The sequence below is a fragment of the Phycodurus eques genome, chromosome 8 (genome assembly GCF_024500275.1).
Source record: "Phycodurus eques isolate BA_2022a chromosome 8, UOR_Pequ_1.1, whole genome shotgun sequence".
Lineage (NCBI taxonomy): Eukaryota > Metazoa > Chordata > Actinopteri > Syngnathiformes > Syngnathidae > Phycodurus > Phycodurus eques.
The window spans coordinates 29,862,610-29,887,147 of NC_084532.1; the positions used below are offsets into that span (position 1 = coordinate 29,862,610).

At 43.9% G+C, this 24,538-nt stretch overlaps 1 protein-coding gene across 5 annotated transcripts in view; it reads right to left on the reverse strand.

Moving 5' to 3' along the window:
* Positions 1 to 24,538, reverse strand: part of ptprfa (protein tyrosine phosphatase receptor type Fa) — a 68,437-nt gene that overhangs the window by 10,529 nt on the left and 33,370 nt on the right. For 3 of the 5 annotated variants that reach the window (XM_061682942.1, XM_061682943.1, XM_061682941.1), the window contains 16 exons: positions 22,864 to 23,133; positions 20,047 to 20,628; positions 18,665 to 18,801; positions 16,932 to 17,076; positions 14,528 to 14,839; positions 13,335 to 13,528; positions 6,640 to 6,757; positions 5,106 to 5,687; positions 4,274 to 4,371; positions 3,936 to 4,192; positions 2,916 to 2,994; positions 2,544 to 2,753; positions 2,238 to 2,401; positions 829 to 941; positions 679 to 711; positions 80 to 177 (listed from right to left, as the gene is read on the reverse strand). In XM_061682942.1, coding sequence (XP_061538926.1) covers positions 80 to 177; positions 679 to 711; positions 829 to 941; positions 2,238 to 2,401; positions 2,544 to 2,753; positions 2,916 to 2,994; positions 3,936 to 4,192; positions 4,274 to 4,371; positions 5,106 to 5,687; positions 6,640 to 6,757; positions 13,335 to 13,528; positions 14,528 to 14,839; positions 16,932 to 17,076; positions 18,665 to 18,801; positions 20,047 to 20,628; positions 22,864 to 23,133 — 3,392 coding nt within the window. The remainder of the gene's footprint in view (positions 1 to 79; positions 178 to 678; positions 712 to 828; positions 942 to 2,237; positions 2,402 to 2,543; positions 2,754 to 2,915; positions 2,995 to 3,935; positions 4,193 to 4,273; positions 4,372 to 5,105; positions 5,688 to 6,639; positions 6,758 to 13,334; positions 13,529 to 14,527; positions 14,840 to 16,931; positions 17,077 to 18,664; positions 18,802 to 20,046; positions 20,629 to 22,863; positions 23,134 to 24,538) is intronic. The other 2 variants (XM_061682945.1, XM_061682944.1) reach the window with 1 other exon arrangement.

Consider the following 24,538-nt stretch of genomic DNA (forward strand, 5'->3'; position numbering starts at 1 on the left):
AAAGTCTGGCCAACAACGTTTGGGGCATTTCTCCTTCAAGGTACGCGTGTGTGTTTGTGCGTGCGCGTGCTCGTACTACCTCGTACTCCTGCGAGAAGCGCAGGCCGTCGTTGGCCTTGAGTCGCTCGATGTGGTCGGCCAGGTCGCAGGTGGCGATGGGAGGATGTTGCCTCATTCCTGATGGAGGGAAGACAAACGTGGTGAGAGAAAAGTCTGGACCTCACGCGCACAAGAGCAGAGCTGTCCCAAGGCATCTGGTTGCCCGTTTGGATTTTTTTTTTCTACTAAAGATTTTGCACATTTTTCTCTAGGTTTAAGACAAGACTGTACTTTTTTTTCCCAAACCATTTTCGTCACATTGTTTCAGGTATTACAGGTACTACAAATTATTTTTGCGCATTGCTGTTGCAGTTTTTTGAAAGCAAAACTATTAAACCAAATGATACCTTTACAGTAAAAGCAAGGCATACCGAATTATTTTTGTTATTTTTAGTTGGCCTAGAATTCAGGGGTGTCAAAGTCCTTTCCACCGGGGGCAGCACTGTGGTTAGGGTTTCCCTCAGACCGTGAAAATCATATAGTCAACATATAATCACTTCATCATAATATTACACAGTTGTCGTTGCATTTGAATGTTGTCATGTACACTATATTTTGACAAGAGAAATGGCAACTTACTTGGTGTGGTTGGACAGCTGACTGTGCTGCCACCTGTTGGGGAGGAGGGAAAAACGTCACAAATGGACTGACAGATCGCAATTTCAACACACGGCGGCACGTCATTGAAAATCAACAGTGTTGTGTGTGCGTGTTCGCGTTTGTGCATGCCTTGGGTCTGATAGTTGAGCCTCCTCATCTCCACGGGGTCGGACGAGTGGGCCAGGAGTGAGTCCTTCACGTCCGCCATGTGCTCGTCTTTGGACGACGGACACGTTCGCTTCCTGAATAAAGTAACGTTGTACACAGTATTGAAGAAGCAACACTGGAAAAAGTAGCAGTAAAAAGCAGCATTGAAAAGGTAACTATGATTAAAGGTACGTTTAAAATGTGCCATTTCTATTGTAATATTGAATAATATAGCATTGACTAAAGTGATTGCAATAATGTAGTTTGAAAATGTTGTATTGAATAAACTTGGTTGAAAAGGTAGCATTCTGTATAACATTGAAAAAGTAACACTGAATAAAGTAATATTGAACAATGTATGTTGAGAATGTAGCATAGTATAAAGTATTGAAAGAGTAGTGTTGCGAAAGTAACATTGAAAAAATTAGCTGTGAAGAAAGGGAGTTTGAATAAGGTTGGTTGAATACGTATCAGTGTATGAGGTATTTGAAATGAAGCATTGAGAAAGTAGAATTGAAAAAGGTAGCATTGAATGTATGTTGGAAAGGTAGCATTGTAAAAAGGCATTGAAAGAGTAGCATTGAGAAAGTCGCATTACAAAGTAGCTTTGAATAAAGGGACATTGAATAATGTTGGTTAAAAAGTAGAATTGTACAAGGTATTGGAAAAGCAACATTGAAAAGGTAGCATTGAGAAAGGACCATTAAATAAAGTAGTGTTGAAACGGTAGCACTGAAACTATACTACTGAATAATGTAATTGAATGAAGTAACGTTGAATAATGTAGGTCGAAAAAACAGCATGGTATCAACTAGCAGGTATTGAAAAAGAAGCATTGAGAAAGTGACATTGAATAAAGTAGCACTGAAAAGTCGCATTGATAAAAGTAGCATTGAAAAAAATGCAACACTGAATAAAATAGCAGTGATGAAGTGGCGTTGAAAAATACCATCGATGAAGTACGATAGCATCGAAAAATTAACATGGAATAAATATCACCGACTATGGTAGCATTGATGAAGCAGCGCTGAATAATATCGCGTTGAATACAGCAGCATTGTTTTTAAAAGTAGCATTGAACAAATCCATCCATCCATTTTCTATACTGCCTGTCCTCATTCAAGTACATTTGATCAAGTAAAATTGAAAAGTAACATTCAAAAAGTAGCATTGAATAAAGAAGTAGTCAGAAAAAGAGTACGAGGAGGTTGTAAAAAGAAGCGCTCGCTCACCTTTCTTGCTTGCTGCGTCCAGAGAGAGAGAGACAAGAAAAGCAGAAGGGAGAGAAGGAGTTCAAAGGTCATGCACGTGACACTCAGGTGCTCGAGCTGACGCTAACATCATATTCAAAATGGAGGTGCGCTGCGGCGGTGTCATTCCGCGTCCCTGACCTCTTGAAGAGAAGAATGGCGATGACGATGATGACGATGAGGATGACGGCCAGCACGGGTCCCATCACCCAAAGCATCTCGGAGTCCTCGGAGTGGCGTGCCATCCCGCTGTGGAGCTTCACCAGGATGGCTTCCGAGAACGGACTGGCTGCCAGTGTCCTCTGCTACATATGGGTCGGAACATTTAGCATAGAACTGGAAAGCGCGGAACACTATTGAAAATGTTACACTCTCATCTTGTTTTCGCTCCACACTTGCTGCCGTCTTGTATTGTTGGCAACGTGGTTACAAAATGGAGACTCTTACAGATTCGCCGTTCATCAGCTCGACCAGCACGAAGCATCGGTATTGCTGTTGCCCCGGCAACGCCTTGTTGCGGAAGCCGTGGTACGCGTGGCCGTCGCCCAGCGTGAAAATGTCAGGAAGCGAGTCCAGCTTGGCCGCCACGTACGGCCGAAGGAAGTCGCTCTCGATGTGCCTCCTCTTCCTCCCGGCGTCGCCCTCGCCATCCAAGAGCTGTCCAACCGATGTAAAACGACAAACATGATGGATGGAGTCGAATGTCAACAACCGTGTTTTTAAATTGTCACCTTGAGCAGATTATGAGCTTCGAGTCCCACCGTACTTCACCGTGTTTTTGGCAAGTGAGCTCAAACTAGGCGCGGGTCTGACACTCACCTCTTGGAGGTCCATGTCTTCAGGGTTCTCCCACCTCAGGGACGCCGGTGTGACCGGGACAACCACAATGTAGAACCACCTGAGACCACATTGGCAATGTAACGTACCTTCACGTAGATTCATAACATAGATTCACAATGGACCGTCATAACATACCAAGTGTACATTTGTAACATCTTAACATTTGTCATGTACATTCGTAACCTACATTGTAACGTCGTAACGTACCTTTGTAACCTACGTCTGAAATGTACATTCGTAACGTACCTTTGTAACGTACATCTGTAACATACTGCAACTTCATAGCATACCTTTGCAACATGCACCTGTAACGTAGCTACGTAACGTATCATCGTAATGTACCTTATGAACATACAGCTACTTTTCATAACGCACCTTCATAACATACCTTCGTAACCTATACTCACAACACACATCCGAAACTTAATTTTGTACTGTACATACTGCACCGTTATAATGTACCTTTGTAACCTAGATAATATATGCTATAACATACAGTACCATAGTAACATGCATCCATAACGTAGATCTGTCACATACATTAAGAATATCCTTTGGTAACGTACCTTCATAACATACATTCGCAACTTACTGTACGTTCATGGCGTGCCTTCGTGACGTACCTTCATAATGTGCATTCCTAATATACCATCATAACCTACATTTGTAACCTACGTTCGGAACCTACACTCGTAACGTAAATACGTCACATGCTGTACCTTCGTAGCGCACCTTTGTAACGTAGATTCAAGTTTCCGTAATGTACATCTATCCGTAAGGTATAGATTCGTAAGGTAACTTCGCAATGCACATTCAGAACGTACATCCAAAATGCACCTTTGGAACGTGCAGTATATTCGTAACATACATTTAACGTACTTTCGTAAGCTACATTTGTAACTTACGATACATTCATAATGTGCCTTTGTAACTGCATGTCATCTTAGATGAAAATGTCTGAATATGTTGACTATGGTGGAAAACCAGGACAGCGCAGACCTGACTGGGGCTTCAGGCGGAACCCGAGGCAGCCGCAGTGTGACTTTCCCGCCCTCCTCCACATCCTGCGGATACTCTGACGGTTTGTTCGGGAGCAGGTCCGGAGGGGTCCGGACGGAGACCTGCTGCTGGAGGCCGCCGGCGCTGTTCCCGCGGCTCATCAGCACAAAGGAGTAGTCGGTGTCGGGCGAGAGCTGCGTGATGAGCATCCTCTTGCGTTCGCCGCGCACCTCCACGCTCTGCTGGTTGTAGAGGATCTGCCGGGGATGATATCATCGCCGCTATGTTGACATCATCACTGCTACGATACTGCGATCGGACGCTTCCCAGGGAGCTACCTTAAGGGGCACCTCGGACTCAAAGGTCTCAGGAACATCCCAGGTCAACAGCACGGATGTTTTCGTAACCGCCTTCACACCGAAGTTTTGGGTGAACACTGAAGGAACATCGCAAGGATTGATAACAAAGATTTGAATGCATTTTCATTTGACAAAATCTCAAGGCGGTAGGGACATTTTGCTGTTTCTTAGCTCCAATCACTTCAGCGGCAGTCAAAAGCCACATCAAGAACAAGTCCAAAACCAAGTCTCAAACCAAGTTAAGAAACACACCAAGAAAGAGGGCAAGAACAACATCAAGAGTCCAGTCAAAAGCCAAGTTAAGGACCACATCCAGAACCACGGCAAGGAAAATGTCAATAACTATGTCAAGAACCAAGTCGAGAAGAATCAGTCAACAACCAAGAATAAAATCAAGTCAAGAACAATGTTAACGGCCGAATTAAAACATTAAGTCAAAAATCAGTCAAGAACCAGGTCAAAAACCAAGTCAAGATCCACTCAAGAACCAGTTCAACAACAAGTCAAGAACCAGGTCAAAACCCTAATCAAAAACTAGATAGAAAAACAAGTTTAAAACAGTCAAGAACCAACTCAAAACCAGTCAGGAACCAGTCAAAAATCAAGTCAAGAGACAGGTCAAGAACCTGTCAAGCACCAAGTTAAAATCAAATCAAGAACCAGTCAGAAACCAAGTGGAGAATAGAAAGATAATAGCCCTGTTACGATTTACGGCAAGAACCACGGCAAGCGGCAAGTCAAGATAAGAACTGTGTCAAGATCTCCATCTTAAGCTTGTGCGGTTGAATAGTAAGAGTTGTGTTGTACTGACCCGACATTGCGGTGGACATGGTCCTGCTCTGTATGCTGGGACTGAGGGGTCCGCCGCCCTTCGCGGTGAAGGCCTGCACACGGATGTCGTAGGTGGTGTCCGGCCGCAGGCCGCTCAGGCTCACGTGCGTTTCCTCCGTGGTGTCGGCGCTCTCGTTCTGGCTGTTGATGTCGCGGTACACCACCACGTACTTGACGATCTTCCCATTGCGCTCGGCCAGCGGGGGCGGCTCCCAGGACAGCCGGGTGGCGGTGGCGGTCAAGCCCACCACGCTCAGGTTGAGGGGGTAGCTGGCGGGGGCGTCCTCTGGGGTGCTGATCTCCTTCGCGTACTCCTCGCCGTTGCCCGCCCGGTTCTTGGCGCACAGTTTGAAGATGTAGGTGGCCCCCTTGTGGAGGCCGGTGACGGTGAAGTGGTCGTCGGTCTTGCGGAAGTCTCTGACGGCAAAGGCCTCCTCCTCGGCCCGCTTGTACTGCAGCCGGTAGCCCACGTGCTCGCCCGCCATCTCCTTGGGCGGCTGCCATTGGATCAGCGCCGTGTTGCCGATGGTAGTGCTGATCATCATGGTGGGCTTGCCTGGGACTGGAAACAGAAAACCAGGAAGTGAAGTAGGTCGCCCCTCAATACGATAAAATACTTTTTCATCGTGTGTAAAGGGTCAGGTTACATCCGGGTGACACAAAAGTGAGCGACTACCACTGATGGGGACTGAAACCGTGACCAAAACAAAAAACTGTGTTGTTAAAATAGACACCAAAAGGTTTACATTATTGCCTAAAAAAAAAAAAAAAAACCTGTGGCTAAGCGGGACAAATGATGATCACAAGAGCTGGTGGCGTAGTAGTCTTTTCCTTTCGGCTTGTCCCCTCACAATCTCTACAGCCACATCTCCATCCGGACCAGCTGCCTTTCCATTTTTCAGCCTCTTCCTTCGTGTCTTTCTAACTTTTCTCGTACTAATTAATCACTGCGACTTCCTGGTCCTTTTGCCTTTTCTACTTTCTTCTCTCTCATTTTCTTCATTCATCCTCAAAGTATCATTTTCATCTATCCAGGACTCTACTGGCACCAGTCAACACATTTCCATCTCGATCCTTTATGGCTCGAACCTTCTTGCACAGCCTTTGAGTAATTTAGCAAATGCTAGTCTGCTAATAGACGACAGCGCACTATCCATTTCAGCTTCACAACCATTAATCGGAGCAAAAGAAAAGTCCATTAGTCAGCTAGTCCCTCAGTAATCATGTCAACTATGTCTGAATTTGTGAACCTACTTATCTGTTGAAATGCAAATTACGGCTGGCATTTCGTCTCCCTTCCAAGCAATCGACCTCACGTAACATCTACTTTCCGACTGACACGTCACACTTTCAAAAATCCTCCTTCTAAAATCATGATTCGAGCCATTTCCCCCGTTTTCTCAATGACAAAGAAGGGTTTGTGTACTAGCGGGGCCATCTGAGAAGGCCGGAGCTTTTGCCACCCGGAGGTACTTGTGACGTCATGGTGAAATGTCCTCCAGTGAGGATCGCACCTGCGCCTGTGGTGGTGACCAGCCGGGCCTTGCTGTGGGCGCCGTCCCCCTTGGTGGTGTACGCCGCCACCGTCAGCGAGTAGCTGGTCTCCGGCAGCAGGCCCGTCAAAACGGCTTCCTGTCGGGAAAGGACGTGAGCAGTTTGGACACAAACCTTTGGGACACCGTATAAGGGTGGGAATCGAAAGAAAACGTCTTTTTGAGAACCGGTTCCCAGTAATTGGATTCCTAGGAATCGCTTGTTTGCTTTGAACCAGAGCTTTGAGCGGGGCTCGGCCGATCTGACGCTCACCTCCCTGGGATGTGCCTCTGAGGAGGCTCCCCGACTCTCTCTGGAGGTGGCAGTTTCTAAAAAAAAAAAAAACGCTTTCTATAACCGTGCGGATGGTATTTTGCAAAACCGGGTCTGAATTAGTTTGGATCACGTAGCGTGCAAAAGGAGCAGTGTAAATATTCCCAATGTTAGGAGACAAAGTGTCGTATATCTGGAAGTTTATCCAGTGGAGAGAAAAAACAAAAAAAAAACACCTGGTGGATCACAAGAGATGCAGGAAATGATGAAAGTTAGACGCTATCCTGAGATTGTTCTCAGTCTCAGTGTGTCACGTTGTTGCGTCTGTTGGGCTTGAAACCCAAATATGTCCTTTTCTCTGGACCAATAAGAGGAACTGGAACATTTCTCAAGGTACTTTAATATCTTGTAAAGAAAGCAACAACAACAAAAACGCATTAAGCTTTTTGGTGTCCTTACATGTACTTTGAGAACTAAATTGCATAATTCCCCCCCCCCCCCCCCCCCCCCCCCAAGAAAACATAACAGATTATGTGCATAAAGGATCTACTGTATTTTAAGATTTGAGGCAAGGCCAAGCAAATTCATTTATATCGCGCATTTCATACACAAGGTAGCTCAATGTGTTTTACGTGATTCAAAGCTTTAAAAAAGAAAGTAGAGAAAACATAAAAGACATTTTACGAAAATAATCTAGAGTGCAAGAAAGATTTTAAAAGTGCTAAAATGCTCAATCATAAGCAGGAGAAAAAAGAACCAGTTTTAACCTGGACTTGATAACATGCACACTTGGGGTTGACGTCACTTCTGTTGGCAGCTTACTCCGATTATGTGAAGCATAACGGCCACATGCTGCTTCACCGTGTTTGCTTTGGACTCTGGGCTCCACGATCTGACCCGAGTCTGAAGACCTCAGAGCCTGACTGGCTTTATAGTCCGTGAGCATTTCTTGAATGTATTCAGGACCTAAACCATTTTGTGATTTATTCGCCAGTAGCAGAATTTTAAAGTCTATTCTAAAGTTGACTGGGAACCATTTAGAGACTTTCGGAATGGGAGTAATATACTCTGATTTTAGAGTTGGACAGTAAAGATTGCATCAAGTCATTCCCTCACCCAATGAGAATCGATAAGGAATCGGATCGATAAGCAGTATTGATAACAGAATCGGAATCGCTAAATTCCCATTAAGAAGTGCAAAGTGGATCAAAATGACGGAAGAGTGGCAAAACAGCTCGTTAGTGCTGTTAGGTGAACGACTGCTTGTTATGCACGACGGTCATTCACCAGCCACACCTAGCAACAACTTCATCAACAACAAACTCAACATCGGCAAAAACAACAAAATCTACAATAAATAATTTAACATCGGCAGCAACCTCAACATCGACAAAATCAACAACAGCAAAACCATCAACAACAACCACATCGACAAAATCAACATCAACAACAAAATCAGCAACAACAAAACCAACATCAACAAAATCAACAACAACAAGCCTTTTGTGACCCCCCCCCCCCCCTGCATATACTTCAATAGGGAGACGCCACACTTAAGAAGTGAAGAAGCCTGAAGATGAATCGTTTTCAACAACAAGAAGCGTCCAGTTGCCCCGATCCAACCTTTGCGGATGACCGTGACCTGGATGACCTGAGAATCTACATTTCGTCAATCTGGCGCATACGCAACATCAAGAGTACAACACTGAAAACTTGAAGCGAGAAAAAAAAAAAAAAAGTCTGTTGTTGTTTGTAGAGGAGTTGAGATCCAGAGCATGCAGGTGTGTGGAAAGAGGAGGCAGGTGAGGTCACAGTAAGATGGCAGCTGGCGCCGGAGCAGAACGTTCCGCCGGTGGTCCCGGCCGTGTTTGTTTTGTTCACCCGGAGGAGCGTCGCAGCCGATTTGCAGCCTTCCCGTCTCAACGCGCCGAGCTGCCGGTTCCGAGGGCTTGCGACGAAAGCCGTGCGGCCGCCGCGGGGGTCTCTCCGGGGACCTGTCTGACGGCCTCAGCCTGATAAGTTTAGCGGCGCCCCCTGGCTCCGCCGACGCTGACAATGACGCTGATCAGAAGCGACGCGCAGATTTACGCTTCACCTTACACGCACGCAGCACATCCACTGTGCGCTATAGTGCAGGGTTACCCAAACATGCTAACAAACATTAGCACACTGGTGAGCATGCTAATTAGCTACATTGGTCGCTAATAAATCGCATTTACATTTACATGATCAAGAGTTCTGTATCATTTGTGGCATTCATTTAGATGTTTTATCCCCCCCAATATTGGACAAATGAAATGCATTCATTTTAGTATTATTCCTTTTATTAAATACTTGCTTAATTGAGTTATTGTAAATAATACAAATGTGAGTAAAATAATCCGTTTTTTAAAGTAGTTCCTTGAGGATCAATCATGCGATGTGTGCACAAATCGCCGCTTGACACGGAGCAGAAAGGGGGAGGAAACCTTCATTCACCACATTGCTAGGAAGACATTTTGTTACTATTTTAGTCGTAACTCGATTATTAGCAGCTTTGCATGTGTAGAAAAGCTCTACAGTATATAAAATGCATTTAGTAGTAGTAGTAGTGCTCGTCCCCATCGACCACATCCCCCACCAATGAGATGTGGGATGCCGCAAAACACTCCACACCATTTTTAAAAAAAATTTTTTTTACACCAACGCTTCTTAGGCTGACCACTTCATCCTTTTTTGGGGGGGCGTTAAAAGTCATTTTGAAATAAATAACATTTTAAAATGATTGGTTAATTCGTTAGTAACCATAATGAATTCAATGAATTGTTATGTTATTATTCAAATGAACCACTTTAAAAATGTTCCATTTCCATACATTTTTACCATTCTCCAACTTTTTCACCTCTTAAAGAGTGCATCTGGAAATCTGGAATCTTTTCCACAATTGTTTAAAACTTCGACGACCAAGTGAAAAATGGCTCACTGGCTAGGCCACTCGACGACATGACAGCCAATCAGTACTGATTGACACGTAGCGCACCCGATGAGTGCATGAACACCGAGTGACATCGCATCCAAACTTTGCCGCTGACATGAAATGATCGACATGTCGAGCGCCCAATGAAGACACGGTGACTCGGCACGCAATCGGTCACGTTTGGCGTGCGGAGCGTCCCAACGACGACTCAGTCAAACATCCTCACACAAATGAAACGCTGCCTTGCGCCGGCGCCGACGAAGACGGCGGCGGAGCGTGAGCGTGGCGTGATCAGATAAGACCGGTCGGCGCCTCGCCACTCGCTCGAGCTCCCAAAAACCGAACGCACAGGACAGGCGACTCCCGCAGGCCGTCAGGACGTTCGGTGGCTCACGTGACCGAAGCGTCCGAACAAGATGTCCGGGCGGCGGACGATAACGTGAAAGGATTCAAACGTGCTGACACGTGTGCACCCATTGCACTTTTTGGAACTGTCAAATTTCTTCCATTTACCTTCTTCAATTGTTCAAAATACAATTTTGTTTTCTCATCGTATTTTGACCTTTGCTTTTGACCCTCTGGTAAAATGAGGACTGTCCACTTGTATTACGATTTATTAGCTGAAAATCCAACTATTTTTGTCCTGACTTTTTGTGCATAACATTACAACTGGTTTCTCGAAATATGCGCTTTTTCTTGTTAAAATGATTTTTTTTCTCAGAAAATGAAGACTTCCCTCTCGTAGTATCACAACTTTGTTTAATATTTAAAGAAAAACATTTGATTCAATCTTTTTGTACATAGTATTGCAACGTTTCCTTGCAAAATGTTGACTTTTTTCACACGAAACAATTTGCTTCACTGTATACTCGTAGTATTGCATCTTTAGTTGCAGAAGATTATTTTATATTCGTAAAAAATTAAAACATAGTATTCCGACTATATTTTCATCGTATTACAACTTATTACTCGTAAAATTCAAGATAGATAGATAGATAGTCCAGGTGTGATATTATATATCATACTGTATAAAGGGTTAGATTGTTATTTGTGTAATGATCTTATTAGTTTTGAATGAGGACGTCCCCGAGGAGACAAAAGTGAGTCAGATTGTTAAGGTGCGCACGAACACGTCTGTGCGTGTCTGGCTCTTCCTCCTCCTCCTCCTCCTCCTCCTCCTCCTCGCACCCCCAGGCCACGTTCCATTTCCTTCATGCAGGCTGATTCTTATCCGCTTTGCCAAAAAAAGAAAAAGGAGAGTGGGAAAGTCCGAGTTAATCTTCTTGTTTTGTTTCCAGGGTGACTTTTATTTCTCTTTAGTTTACTTCTCTTCTGTTTTGTTTGGCTTGCGTGTGTTTTGTGGCAGCAGGGCAAGATTTATGTCCAAGATTTCGACTAGCCCCAAAGGCGGTAGGCAACAGGAGACTAATTGTGTCTCTTATGACTCCAAACTCCACATTTTCTTCATTTCCTGGACGTGTCCCAATACTTTTGCCCACCTTTGTTCATATTTCCGTTCTTATTGGTGTCTCAATACTTTTGTCCAAACTCCACATTTTCTTCATTTCCTGGACGTGTCCCAATACTTTTGCCCACCTCTGTTCATATTTCACTTCTTATTGGTGTCTCAATACTTTTGTCCAAACTCCACATTTTTTTCACTTCCTGGACGTGTCCCAATACTTTTGCCCACCTCTGTTCATATTTCACTTTTTATTGGTGTCTCAATACTTTTGTCCAAACTCCACAATTTTTTCACTTCCTGGACGTGTCCCAATACTTTTGCCCACCTCTGTTCATATTTCACTTTTTATTGGTGTCTCAATACTTTTGTCCAAACTCCACAATTTTTTCACTTCCTGGACGTGTCCCAATACTTTTGCCCACCTCTGTTCATATTTCACTTCTTATTGGTGTCTCAATACTTTTGTCCAAACTCCACATTTTCTTCATTTCCTGGACGTGTCCCAATACTTTTGCCCACCTCTGTTCATATTTCACTTCTTATTGGTGTCTCAATACTTTTGTCCAAACTCCACATTTTTTTCACTTCCTGGACGTGTCCCAATACTTTTGCCCACCTCTGTTCATATTTCACTACTTATTGGTGTCGCAATATTTTTGTCCAAACTCCACAATTTCTTCACGTCCTGGACGTGTCCCAATACTTTTGCCCACCTCTGTTCATATTTCACTTTTTATTGGTGTCTCAATACTTGTGTCCAAACTCCACCATTTTTTCACTTCCTGGACGTGTCCCAATACTTTTGCCCACCTCTGTTCATATTTCACTTTTTATTGGTGTCTCAATACTTGTGTCCAAACTCCACCATTTTTTCACTTCCTGGACGTGTCCCAATACTTTTGCCCACCTCTGTTCATATTTCACTTCTTATTGGTGTCTCAATACTTTTGTCCAAACTCCACATTTTCTTCATTTCCTGGACGTGTCCCAATACTTTTGCCCACCTCTGTTCATATTTCCCTTCTTATTGGTGTCTCAATACTTTTGTCCAAACTCCACATTTTTTTCACTTCCTGGACGTGTCCCAATACTTTTGCCCACCTCTGTTCATATTTCACTACTTATTGGTGTCGCAATATTTTTGTCCAAACTCCACAATTTCTTCACGTCCTGGACGCGTCCCAATACTTTTGCCCACCTCTGTTCATATTTCACTTTTTATTGGTGTCTCAATACTTGTGTCCAAACTCCACCATTTTTTCACTTCCTGGACGTGTCCCAATACTTTTGCCCACCTCTGTTCATATTTCACTTTTTATTGGTGTCTCAATACTTGTGTCCAAACTCCACCATTTTTTCACTTCCTGGACGTGTCCCAATACTTTTGCCCACCTCTGTTCATATTTCACTTTTTATTGGTGTCTCAATACTTGTGTCCAAACTCCACCATTTTTTCACTTCCTGGACGTGTCCCAATACTTTTGCCCACCTCTGTTCATATTTCACTTTTTATTGGTGTCTCAATACTTTTGTCCAAACTCCACATTTTCTTCATTTCCTGGACGTGTCCCAATACTTTTGCCCACCTTTGTTCATATTTCCCTTCTTATTGGTGTCTCAATACTTTTGTCCAAACTCCACATTTTCTACACTTCCTGGACGTGTCCCAATACTTTTGTTTCTTGTAGCATTTTCTTCACTTTTCACTTTTACAAGTGTCACATTTTCTTTATTTCCATATTAATTTCGAATACCCCCATTTTCCATTTCTTCTCCCCCCCCCCTTTTTTTATTTCTAAAATATGGAGATGTCTGCTTTTGCAGGTGTTCAAAAGTATTGGTCCACCTGCAGGAAGTGACCAGTGAGGAAAATGTGGAGTCGGGCCAGCTACAGGAGGGCGTCCCAGGCCTCCTTTTGGGTCATTTTCGAGCGAGCCTCCAAAAGAACCGCAGCGCTACCGTTTGGAAGTCCCGGCGAGTACCTGAGCGTCGGGCCGGGCGACGTCCACGATGAGCGGCTGGCCGCGAGGCTCGCCTTTCTCCATCCTGGAGTAGACGATCTGGTAGCCTCGCACCTGTCCGTTCTGTTTGAGCGACAGCGGCGGCTTCCAGCTCACCCGCGCCGCCGTGGAGTTGACGGCGTCCGCCTCCACCTTTCTGGGCGGCGCTCCCGGCACTGAACGACCACAACCGCAACAACAACGTGTCATCCATATGATGGCGTTTATCATGTTACAAAAATATGTTACAAAACAACTAGCATGAAATTTAAAAAGTAGTAAACGGCACTATGTGAACTATGTTTAATTCCATAAATTAAATACCTTTCAAAATAAAAGCAATGTTGAATGATTATTTTGAAAAGAAATGTTAATTATGTTATACAAAATATTTTTTTTAATTTTAAATGTATCATTTGTAAAACACAACAAATTTTTATTTTCTTTAAAATCAAAATGTCAAATTTAATTACTTAATGGAGAAATTACATTTTTTTGTAAAGCACAGAATTAAATGTGTATCATTAAATATATTATTTAAAAAAGGATAACAATGAATAACTAGAAAATGTACAAAACTAATTGTTTTGATTAAATATATTTCAAAATACAAAATGTTGACTACATTTAATTGAATTATTTAAACATTGTTTTTGTTTATCTAAATATGTAAATAAATATATAAATATGTTATAAAGTGTAGTACAAAATAATCAAATGATTTCAATGAAATCAATTGTTTAAAAAATGTAAGTTAATTTTAGCAGCCTATTAATTTCTGTTGAATTAAACAGATTAAGGAGAATGTTAAATCAAAGTCAAAATGAAATACTACTGACTACAATTCCACAAAATTACACAAAACGAACTAATTGCTGACTAAATGAATTGAATATACGCCAGCTGAGCCGCCACACGAACCAGGATAAACACGATAGAAAAAACTAAATATGTTTGATTCAAAAAATCATTTTTAAAGCAGAGGGTTAAATGGGTTTAGTTCCCAAAAAGAGATTACAAATGGAAATAACTAATAATTGAATAAGTTAAATAAAAGAAGGACATGATCAACAGCATCTGTGCAAATTTTCCAGGAAATCATATTCTTCTTTGGCGCAGGACGTAAGACGGCCTTTGGACTTCCCCAGCGCGGCGACGTCCTTCCGTCCACGTACCGTCTTCCTGCGTCCTGACGCGGGCCGGAGGACTCTCCGGTCCGGGCCCGACGTCGGTGAGCGCTCGCACCCACACGGAATATTCCGTCCACTTTTCCAGACCCTCCAGCACGAAGCTGTGCACGTCGGCGCCGATGGCCGTCACCTGGTGGCGCTGCGCGTCCTCCCCGCCCAGCGCGCGGTAGGCGAGGCAGTAGCCGGCGACGGCGGCATCGCGGGGTCCGGCGGCAGAGGCCGGCGGCTCCCAACTCACTTGGATGCTGGTGGAGCTCAGGCTGAGCAGACGGACGTCTCGGGGGGGCACCGAGGGGGCTGATGAGAACACAGACGCATCATGGAAGACGACACACTAACATGAAAACACACGAAAAGTATGAAATGGCACAAACACGCAATGCACCGGGGGGGGGGGGAGGAACGAGGACTGGCCGGAGATGACGGAACGCTAGAGTTCATAGATCCAGTTGGAAGTGATGAAGCCTAGTTAGCTGTGAGCTAACCTAGCACAGATCCAGAAGAACATGTTGTCAGCCTGCCTTCGGTCCTGTATAGTCCAGCGAGCATTTAAGAACCAGTTAGCAGCATGCTAACCTAGCATGGATCCGAAGGAATATTTTCCAACCCCGTCTTAAATCTCGAGGAGTCCAGCTGGCACCGTGCTTACCTAGCCAAGATCCGGAGGAACATTTTGCTACTTTGTCTTGAGTCTTGTAAAGTCCAGCGAATGTTTAAGGACCAGTTAGCGATGTGCTAACCTAGCACAAATCCAGAGGAACATTTTGCCACCTTGTAGGTTTCGTAGAGTCCTGTGAGTGTTGAAGGACCAATTAGCAAGCATAGATCCAGACGAACATCTTGTCTTCGATCTTGGTGCGGTCCAATGAGAGGTTAAGGTGCAGCTGGCATTGTGCTAACCTATCTACCCGGAGAGGAACATTTTGCCATTTTGTCTTTCGTTTTGTAGAGTCCTGTGAGTGTTGAGAGACCAGTTAGCAGCATGCTAACCTAGTGCGGCCAAAGAGTAACATCTTGTTTTTTATGTGAAGGAGTCCAGTGAGTGTTGAAGGCCCAGCTAGCAGCTTGCTAACCTGGCACAAATCCAGAGAAACATTTTGCCACCTTGCCTTGTCTTAAGGACTCTGGTGAGCAGCATGCCAACCTAGCATGGTTCCGGAAGAACATTTGGCCACCTTCTCTTCGGTCTTGTCCAGTGAGCGTTAAAGGACCAGTTATCAGTATGCTAACCTAGCAAGGATCTAGAGCAGTGATTCTCAACTGGTGGGTCGGGACCCAAAAGTGGCTTGCGGACCCATAATGGGTGCGTCGTGACAGTCCCGACATACAAGGTTTCGAGGTTCGTTTGTGCAGTGAGTGGCGTAAGAATACGTGGTCACGTGGCACAAGAAGGCACACTCAGTTAATCTTGTACTTTCTGGTTTTCGTTTCATTCTTTGATATTTATCAAGTGTTTGTCCTACAAATAGTTACATTTATGATGACTTTACTACTGCGTTGTATGTAACGATGTACGCCGACTGACATACAAATTCTGTATGTAAGCTAAAAACTGAGGATCAATGAAATACTCAAAGTGTGTCCCAGGTCGGACATTATTTTGACAGTTGTGTGTGAGGAACGTTATTACTTTGGGTAAGGGACTTTCCTAAAAAAAAAAAAAAAAAAAAAAAGAGAGATCAGTGCCAAGATGAGTGAAATTGTGTCGCCGTACTTTATGCAATTGTGATTTTTTTATTGGACCTTATTAATTTTTCTACATGATGTTTATCCTCAGTTTCTTAATCACAAGGTGCTCCTGAAAGGCACGTTGAACATGCAAATGTTTAAAAATATGATATACATATGTTTGCCAAGGCTATTCTTTATTGCGCTTGTCTGTAAATGGGGGTCGCAACTTGGCGACATCGGGCAAGTGCGGCTCTCAGGATTGCAGCGGTTGAGAAGCTTTGATTTGGAGCAGTGGTCCCCGACTGTTGTCACTCAGGCAACCACATTTTCGCAAACCACTTTTATAGAAGAACATTAAAGACTTTTGGGGGTTTAAAAATAGCCTCTGAACACACATGGAAAGTATATTATATTTTCAAATGCCGTTCGAAATGAATTTGCTGTAGGCGCCAAAGGCATATCGCTTACCGTGATGTCCGCCGACCAAAGGCTAATCGTGTGGCTAGAACGCAAAGAAGCAACATTTCTTGTCACTTTCCTACTATGTTCCGTCGCTGTACTCTAGAAGAGGAATACATGTCTTTTTTTTTTTTTACTAGTTGTCTCCGACCCACCCAAATGGGTCTGCGGTGCACTTTTGGGTCTCAACCCACCAGTTGAGAATCACTGACCCCCACACACACAAACCCGAAAAAAAAGAAATCGTTTTTGTACTTACTGGATCGGGCGGTCCTGCCCTCGATGGGCCCGGTGAAGACCCCTAAGCCCGTCTCGGACCTGGCGGCCAGGGTGAACGCGTAGACGGTGTCGGCTTTCAAACCGTCCACGGCGTACGATCCGGTGGGCTCGAAGGTCACGCGGTGCTGCCGGACCACAACCACAATGGCTCGTCAACCGTCAACCGTCAGCCGTCTTGGATCATCTCAGTCAGAGCTGGGCAAACTACTACTATCAACTAAAAAAAACGCTTTTGACGTTTTAAAATGGACACACTCATTCAGCCATGGAGTGGAAGAAAAAAAAAATCCCTTCAAAATAGTTTCTTCTAATAATGAAACAATAATTCATGTTGAAATTGGATTATTTATAATGGATTTAGTTCAAATTAAATTATTAATTCATCTTAAAAGTACAGTATTATGCAAAAATCATTACTTTTTTAATGGTAGTATCTACAATTCATGAATTAACCAATTATTGAATGAGATACATGAATAAACTAAATAATAATGAATAAATACATGTAAAAATAGTTTATTCCAATAAAGAATAATTATTTATATTATTATAAAAATTAAAGAAATTATTTCGATAAAATGGTTTTAAAAATGTAAAATGTACAAAAGTACATTATCATTCAGAACTATTTTCAAACGACTTTTAATTTGAATATTTACAATAAATGAAGGCGGCGCGGCGCACGACTGGTTAGCACATCTGGCTCCCAGTTCTGAGGACCGGGGTTCCATCCCCGGCCCCGCCTGTGTGGAGTTTGCATGTTCTCCCCGTGCCTGCGTGGCTTTTCTCCGGGTGCTCCGGTTTCCTCCCACATCCAAAAACATGCGTGCTAGGTTAACTGAAGACTCTAAATTGCCCGTAGGTGTGAATGTGAGTGCGAATGGTTGTTTGTTTCTATGTGCCCTGCGATGGGCTGGCGGGCAGTTCGGGGTGTACCCCGCCTCTCGCCCGAAGATAGCTGGGATGGGCTCCGGAGCGCCCGCCACCCGCGTGAGGAGAAGCGGAACAGAAGATGAATGAATGAATGAACACTCAATGAATTAAGTTTTTTTCAATTGTATCATTTATAATTAATATAGTTTAAATGAATCAGGAAATTATTTGATAAAATGATTTAAAAATGTCAAATGTACAAAAGTACAGTATTATGCAAAATTATTTTTAGTTTAATATTTACAATAAATGAATGTACTTTATTTAAATTGTATTGTTTATAATTAATATAGTTCAAAATAATAAAAAAAATATTTAATTTAAAAAATACAACTGTTAAATGTACAGGATTATGCAAAATTATTTTTGTAATAATCTTTTATGTTCGTATTTACAATAAATCAATGATCCAATTATTTAACAAGATGAATGAATAAGCTAAATAAAAAGGAATAAATACAAAATAATCCCCAAAGAATACACTCAAGTAGAATCCAATTATAATGAATTGAACAATTATTTATTACCATAAATAAAACATTAATGTTAAATGTTAATGTATTTTGACAAATATTCAACCAATCAACAATGAATAAAGAATAAATATATTTGAATGAACACATTTTAGGAGAGGGGAAAAAAAGCTAAATTAATGCAAGAAACATTTCAGGACTCCTGATGGTGTAAATGCTGGGTGGGCCGACTTCGAGAACAGACCCTCAACACACACTTTGCCCACCCCTGTTCTAAAAGCTAAAGATGAATCCAAAGTCCGTCTACCTTCTCCTGGGGCTCGTTGGCCTCCCAGTAGAGCAGCTCGTAGCCGACGACCGGGTCCCGGACGGGCCAGAGCCACGTCAGCGCGATCCGAGAGTCCAGCTCGGCCTCGGCCTCCAAATCGGACGGCTGAGCAGGAACTGAAAAAGCGACAAGAAGAATCCGCCTTTGATTTACGAGGGTGTGAAAAGTCGCAGCACAGTAATAAATCGAGACGCTCACTTGACTTTGTTGGTGGTTTTTATCTTTCAGATGCGGTGTGTTGTCGTGTTTCTCCCAGCAGAGCAAGTTGAAAAATCCTTTTTTTCGGGTTCATATATTACAAAGATAAGTTGCTGTCTGAGCATGCAGACAACAACTTTGGACGAGTTTGTCTTTCCCCCCCTCCCATCTCTTCAACATTACATGGCATGGTATAATATTTGAATACATCATATGGTATGCTGGAGCATGTTATGGAATACCGTAATATGCTACGGTTGATAGCTAGTCTATGTTATACCGTAGCATTATACAATATGATGATATAGTATTATATCATATAGCATGGAGTAACACGGTACGATGTGGTGTGATATGGTATGATGTTGATACAGTATAGTATGGCATATTCTGAACTGGGATGATATGATAAAGTAAGATGTAGCGTGACGTGATATGATATGCAGTGGCGGTGCTGGCTTTAACGGTGGCCTGTGCGAAGCCCCCAGATGGTGGCCAGAGACCCCGAGATGGCGACCGGCGGGCAATCGTTTCCATGGGCGGGGGAGATGCTGACGATTTTCTTTCACCGTACAAATGCGGTCCAAAAGCAGCCTGCGCTACATGTTTACGTTGGACAGCCAATCGTCAACGGCGGGGGCTTACGGAGGAGGAATTATCACTTTTCCCAGACGCTACTAATGATAACGGGCAAATCTGCAATACATTTTATGATTTGAGAAATCCATTCATCAACGGAACGGTTGAAGAATGCCGTCGCACACTCCGCCCGTGCCAATTTCTGCCACTGGCGATATGGTACGATATGATACAGGACGGTATGCTGTGATATGATATGATTTAATATGATATGGTATTGTACCCATGGTATGATATGGCAGGATATGATATGATACGCTCTGACATGATGTGGCGCGATAGGGTACGATACGACGCAGTACGACATCGTATGAAATGGTAAGATATGTGAATGTATGGTTCAGCTTGATGAGGTATGATATGATACAGTATGACTGGGTATGAAAATAATTTGGTAGGTATGGTAGCGTACGATACGATATAGTGGAATATAATACAACATGGTATGTATGGAACCTTAAGCTATGATATGGCATAATACGACACGGAACGGTACGGAGCGAAGCTGTTTTGGACGCGCTCACCTCCTTGCTGCGTCTTGATGAGCAGGACGTCGGACGGGGGTCCGTCGCCCACCGAGGTGAAGGCGAGCACCCTGAGGCCGTAGGTGAGGTCGGGGGTGAGTCCGGCCAGGGTGGTCAGCCGGCCGTCGTCCGCGTCGTGTTCGCTCCAGGCGTCGAGCGGCGCCCGTGGGTCGGCGCTGTAGTAGACCCGGTAGCCCCGGACTTGGCCGTTGGCCTCCTCGGGGGGCTCCCAGTGGACCAGCGCGGCGGTGGGACTCAGCATTCGGGCCTGGACGCGAAGAGGGGGCGAGGAGGGCGCCCGCTCGCCGGTGCGCGTGTCCACCGAGGCCCCGGGCGGCCCCCGGCCCACGTTGTTGACCGCCATTACCCGGAAGTCGTATTGGGAAAAGGGGCTGAGACCCCCGATGCTGTAGCGGGTGGTGGCCACGCCGTCCACCTCCCGGAAGCCGTCGTCCGACCCCTTGGCCCGGTACTGGATCACGTAGTAGGACACGGGCTCCGGGGTGCCCGAGTCCCACGTTAGGGTGACGCTGGTGGCGGTGGTCTCTGTCACCATGAGGGAGGTGGGGGGCTTGGGCAGGGCTGGGCGGGGGGGGGGGGGGCACACGGAAATGAAATTTTTCACCCGACATTGATTCTGACATAAACATTTCAATTTGGACCACTGGCTTTCAATTTTTATTTCCTTGTATTTGTACAATCGATGGCACGACTTTTTTTCCAATGTAGCGACGTTTTACAATATTGTACCGTTTTCTCAATTTCGGTCTATCTAGCTAGCTAGAAAAAGTCCTAACATTATTCGAAAATATCTGTATTACAAGAAAATGGTTCTAATGTTTAGTCATAATTTTCAGAATATCAAGTTGTAATATAAAGGATAAAAGGATTGTTGTTATTAGTATGGAAAAATCCTGAATCCTAATATTACGAGAAGATTACGACAATGTATTAATCTTACAAGAAAATAATATGAGAAAATGGTTGTAGTAATCAAAATAATTATTTTAGGAGTGGTAAATTGTAACACTATCAGAATAAAGTCATAGAGCTATGAGAAGAAAACCTTTTTCTTTTTAAAAAAGTTGTAATATTACAAGAATAAAGTTGTCATATGAGAAACTATTCGACGTACACCTATACAATCATATTACAAGGAAAATGCTTGTCGTAACGAATATCGCCGACTCCGAAAAGACAGAACTCCAAACCAAACCAGCCGTCAGTAAAACCATCACGCCTCATCCTTCCTTCGAAAGACAAAGAGAGGTAACTCAAGACCCCCACTGGGTACAAGGACCAAAAGACAGAAGAAGGTCCGGACTAACTTACTCAGCAATAAAGCAAAAAAAAAAAAAGCCACAAACTGGCACATCCAAGGGAATTTGTCCCTTTTGAAGGTTCCGTTATCGACAACACGAGGACCCCTGCGGTGACAAGGTGTTGCCGAACAGTTGGGGAATCTTGGGACTGACGCCTTGTCGATTTTGCTGTGTTTATCTTATATTGCGGATGACGAAATGTGATTTTAGTACGGACGTCTGTTAAGCCGCGCTACCTGTTCCCTGGCATTCCTTCCCTCTTTTATGAACAAATATACGATGAAGATGACAGTTAAAAGGACTCGATAAGTCCCGCCGAGCCAGCCTGACCTTGGCACAACTGGTCCCAGAAAATGGATTTTTGGCAAAACTGAACTTTCTTCTTCCTTCAGGTCGGCGCTCAGGGCAAACGTTCTCCTCATGGCGCGCCGCATCCAAACCGTAAGTCAAATGTTGCTATTTACCAAATTAAGTAGAAATCGGGATTCAAATTACGGTAGGAAAGTCTCACGAATCTCACCCTTGGCCCATGAAAGTACTTCGTCGCAATTCACCCTGTGGCATCCCTCGCTAATTGCCTCACCTTTCTTTAAGTAGAATATAGATTTGACTCCCTTTTCTCACCGCTTGCATTTTACGCTGTACTTGTACAGTTAGAAATTAAACCTGACAAAAAACGCGGACTGCGCTCTTTGTGTTTCTTGATTTCAAGATTAGAACTTCTAACGTCGGAGAACTACCCAAATTAACTTAGTGTAACAACTCTTCAGAAATAACTGATTTATCGGCGTTTTGTCGTTGCCATGACCTGTTCGTAACAAACAAAGCAACGTGGTGCCCCTTTTAACGATAAAGAACGTATTCTAGGTAACGTCAACCCTTAGTTTCACTTTATCCGACGAGTGGTCTCGGGAGGTACTGCTGGCGGTTCCTTTCCTGATTTTACAACAAATGAAGTCCATTTATTGAATAACCGATACACGCTGCACAGTCGTATGAGAAAAATCGGTATTTTGCAAGAAAACATCATAATATAAGTAAAAATTCTGAATTGGAGAAGAATTTGTTTTAATCTTACAAGAATAAACTTGTAATACCATGAGTAGAAAGTCCTCATTTTAAGAGAAAAAACTACCATTACAAAAAATAGAGAAAACTATTTTTCACGCAAAAGTCATGATGCTATAAGAAACAAGTCTGAATATGTTTTCTTTTTTTAAAAGTGGTGATACTATTGATTAGGTTTTGTATTACGCGCAAGCAGTACAAAAAAAAACAAAAAAAAGAAAGTTGACAATATGAATTAAATCTTAATCTTAAATCTTAATTCAATGTATCTGTTTAGAAAAATGCCTCCAATTCGGAGCAAAATGTCATAATATGCAGTATCGTTCTCAAAGGGTTTTGAATGTTGCTTCATGTTTTGAACGGGGAAATGCAATAGTGGTCCCATTTGGTCCCAAAAGCCCCAGCGAAGTGACAGCGTTTGTTCTACCTTTGACGGTGATCTGCGCGGTGGTCTGGATGACGCCCAGCGAGGAGATGGCAACGCAGGTGTAGTTGGCCGACTGGCGGATGTCGGCCAGCTCCAGCACGTTGCGTCCGACGGGCATCTCCTCCTCGCGGGTCAGCTCGGCCTCGCCGCTCATCCACTTGACGTAGGGCATGGGCGCGCCCACCGCCACGCACGTCAGGTTGACGCCGCCCCCGGGCATCACCTCGCGGTGGGACGGCGGGATGGAGAAACGTGGCGGCACCCGGCGAACTGCGCGGGCAGGACGGACGAAGAGAGGCGGCGTCAGAGGAGGATGTTTAGAGGGGAGGACATCAGCACGTTAGATTGGCCTGGAGTTTACGGTGAACCGAGTTAGCATTCCCGAATCATCAAACTGAATCAGGGATTGAGATTCAGAGTTCTTGATGAACCCGCATCCTACGAGTTCTCTGGCTGGGCACAAAAGGTTAGTTAGTGGACTCCCGGAAAACACAGCAGACAGGAGTCGATTTGGTTCACTGACTCAAGTTTGCGGACTCATCGGAAACACGGCTAACTCATATAATTTGGTTAACTGATCCCATTTGGTTTTGTACACTAGACTCACGTGGTTTGGTTCCACTGACTCGAGCTAGCAGACTCATCTGAAACACTGCAAAATTCAGATGATTTGGTTCAACAGAAGAGGTCATGCTCAGGGCAAGCGTCAACCTCATTGACTCAAGTGGATTAGAATCACGCACTCAAGTTAGAAGACTTGCAGGAAACACCACAGTCTTGGATGATTTGGTTCACTGACTCAAGTTGGTTTAGTTCACTCGACTCATGTGATTTGATCCACTGACTTGAGCTACCAGACTCACTTGAAACACCGCAAACTCAGATGATTTGGTTCACCGACTCCAGTTAATGTGGCTCACTGATTCAAGTTGGTTTAGTTCACTTGTGATTTGTTCCACTGACTCGTGTCAGTGGACTCACGGCAAACACTGCAGAGTCATGATTTGGTCAAGTTGATTTGAAGTCAACTAACTGGCATCACCATGGACTCGGGATTTCATTCACTGACTTGAGTTAGCAGGCTCAGCAGAAACACAGCAGCCTCCGACTAGTTGTTTCACTGACTTCAGTTCATGTGGTTCACTGACCCGAGCCGCTTTGGTTGACTGGCTCAATTTAGCGGAATCAGCTGAAAAAATGCAGACTCATGATTTGGTTCACTGATTGAGTTGAGTTGATTGACTGACTCCGTGGGAAGTGGCAACACCAAAATCCTCATATTATTTGGTTCACTGACTTGAAATTTCGACTCACCGGAAACACGACGGACTCATGCGATTTGGTTCAATAACTAAAGTTGGTTTTATTCATGGAGTCAAGTTTATTTGGTTCACTGACTCAAGTTCCTTTTCTTACTGAGTTGAGTTAGAAGACTCAGCAGAAAAGGTACGGACTCATGGGATTTGGTTCCCTAACTTAAGTTGATTTGCTTGACTGACCCGTGTTAGTTGTGTGAAAACACAACAGATTGGAATGATTCGGTTCAATGACTCACGTTGATGTGATCCATTGACTCAAGTTGTTCTGCTTTACTGACTCGAGTTGAGCCGGCACGGTGGACGACCGGTTAGCACGTCTGCCTCACTGTTCAAATCCCAGCTGTTCTCCCCGTGTC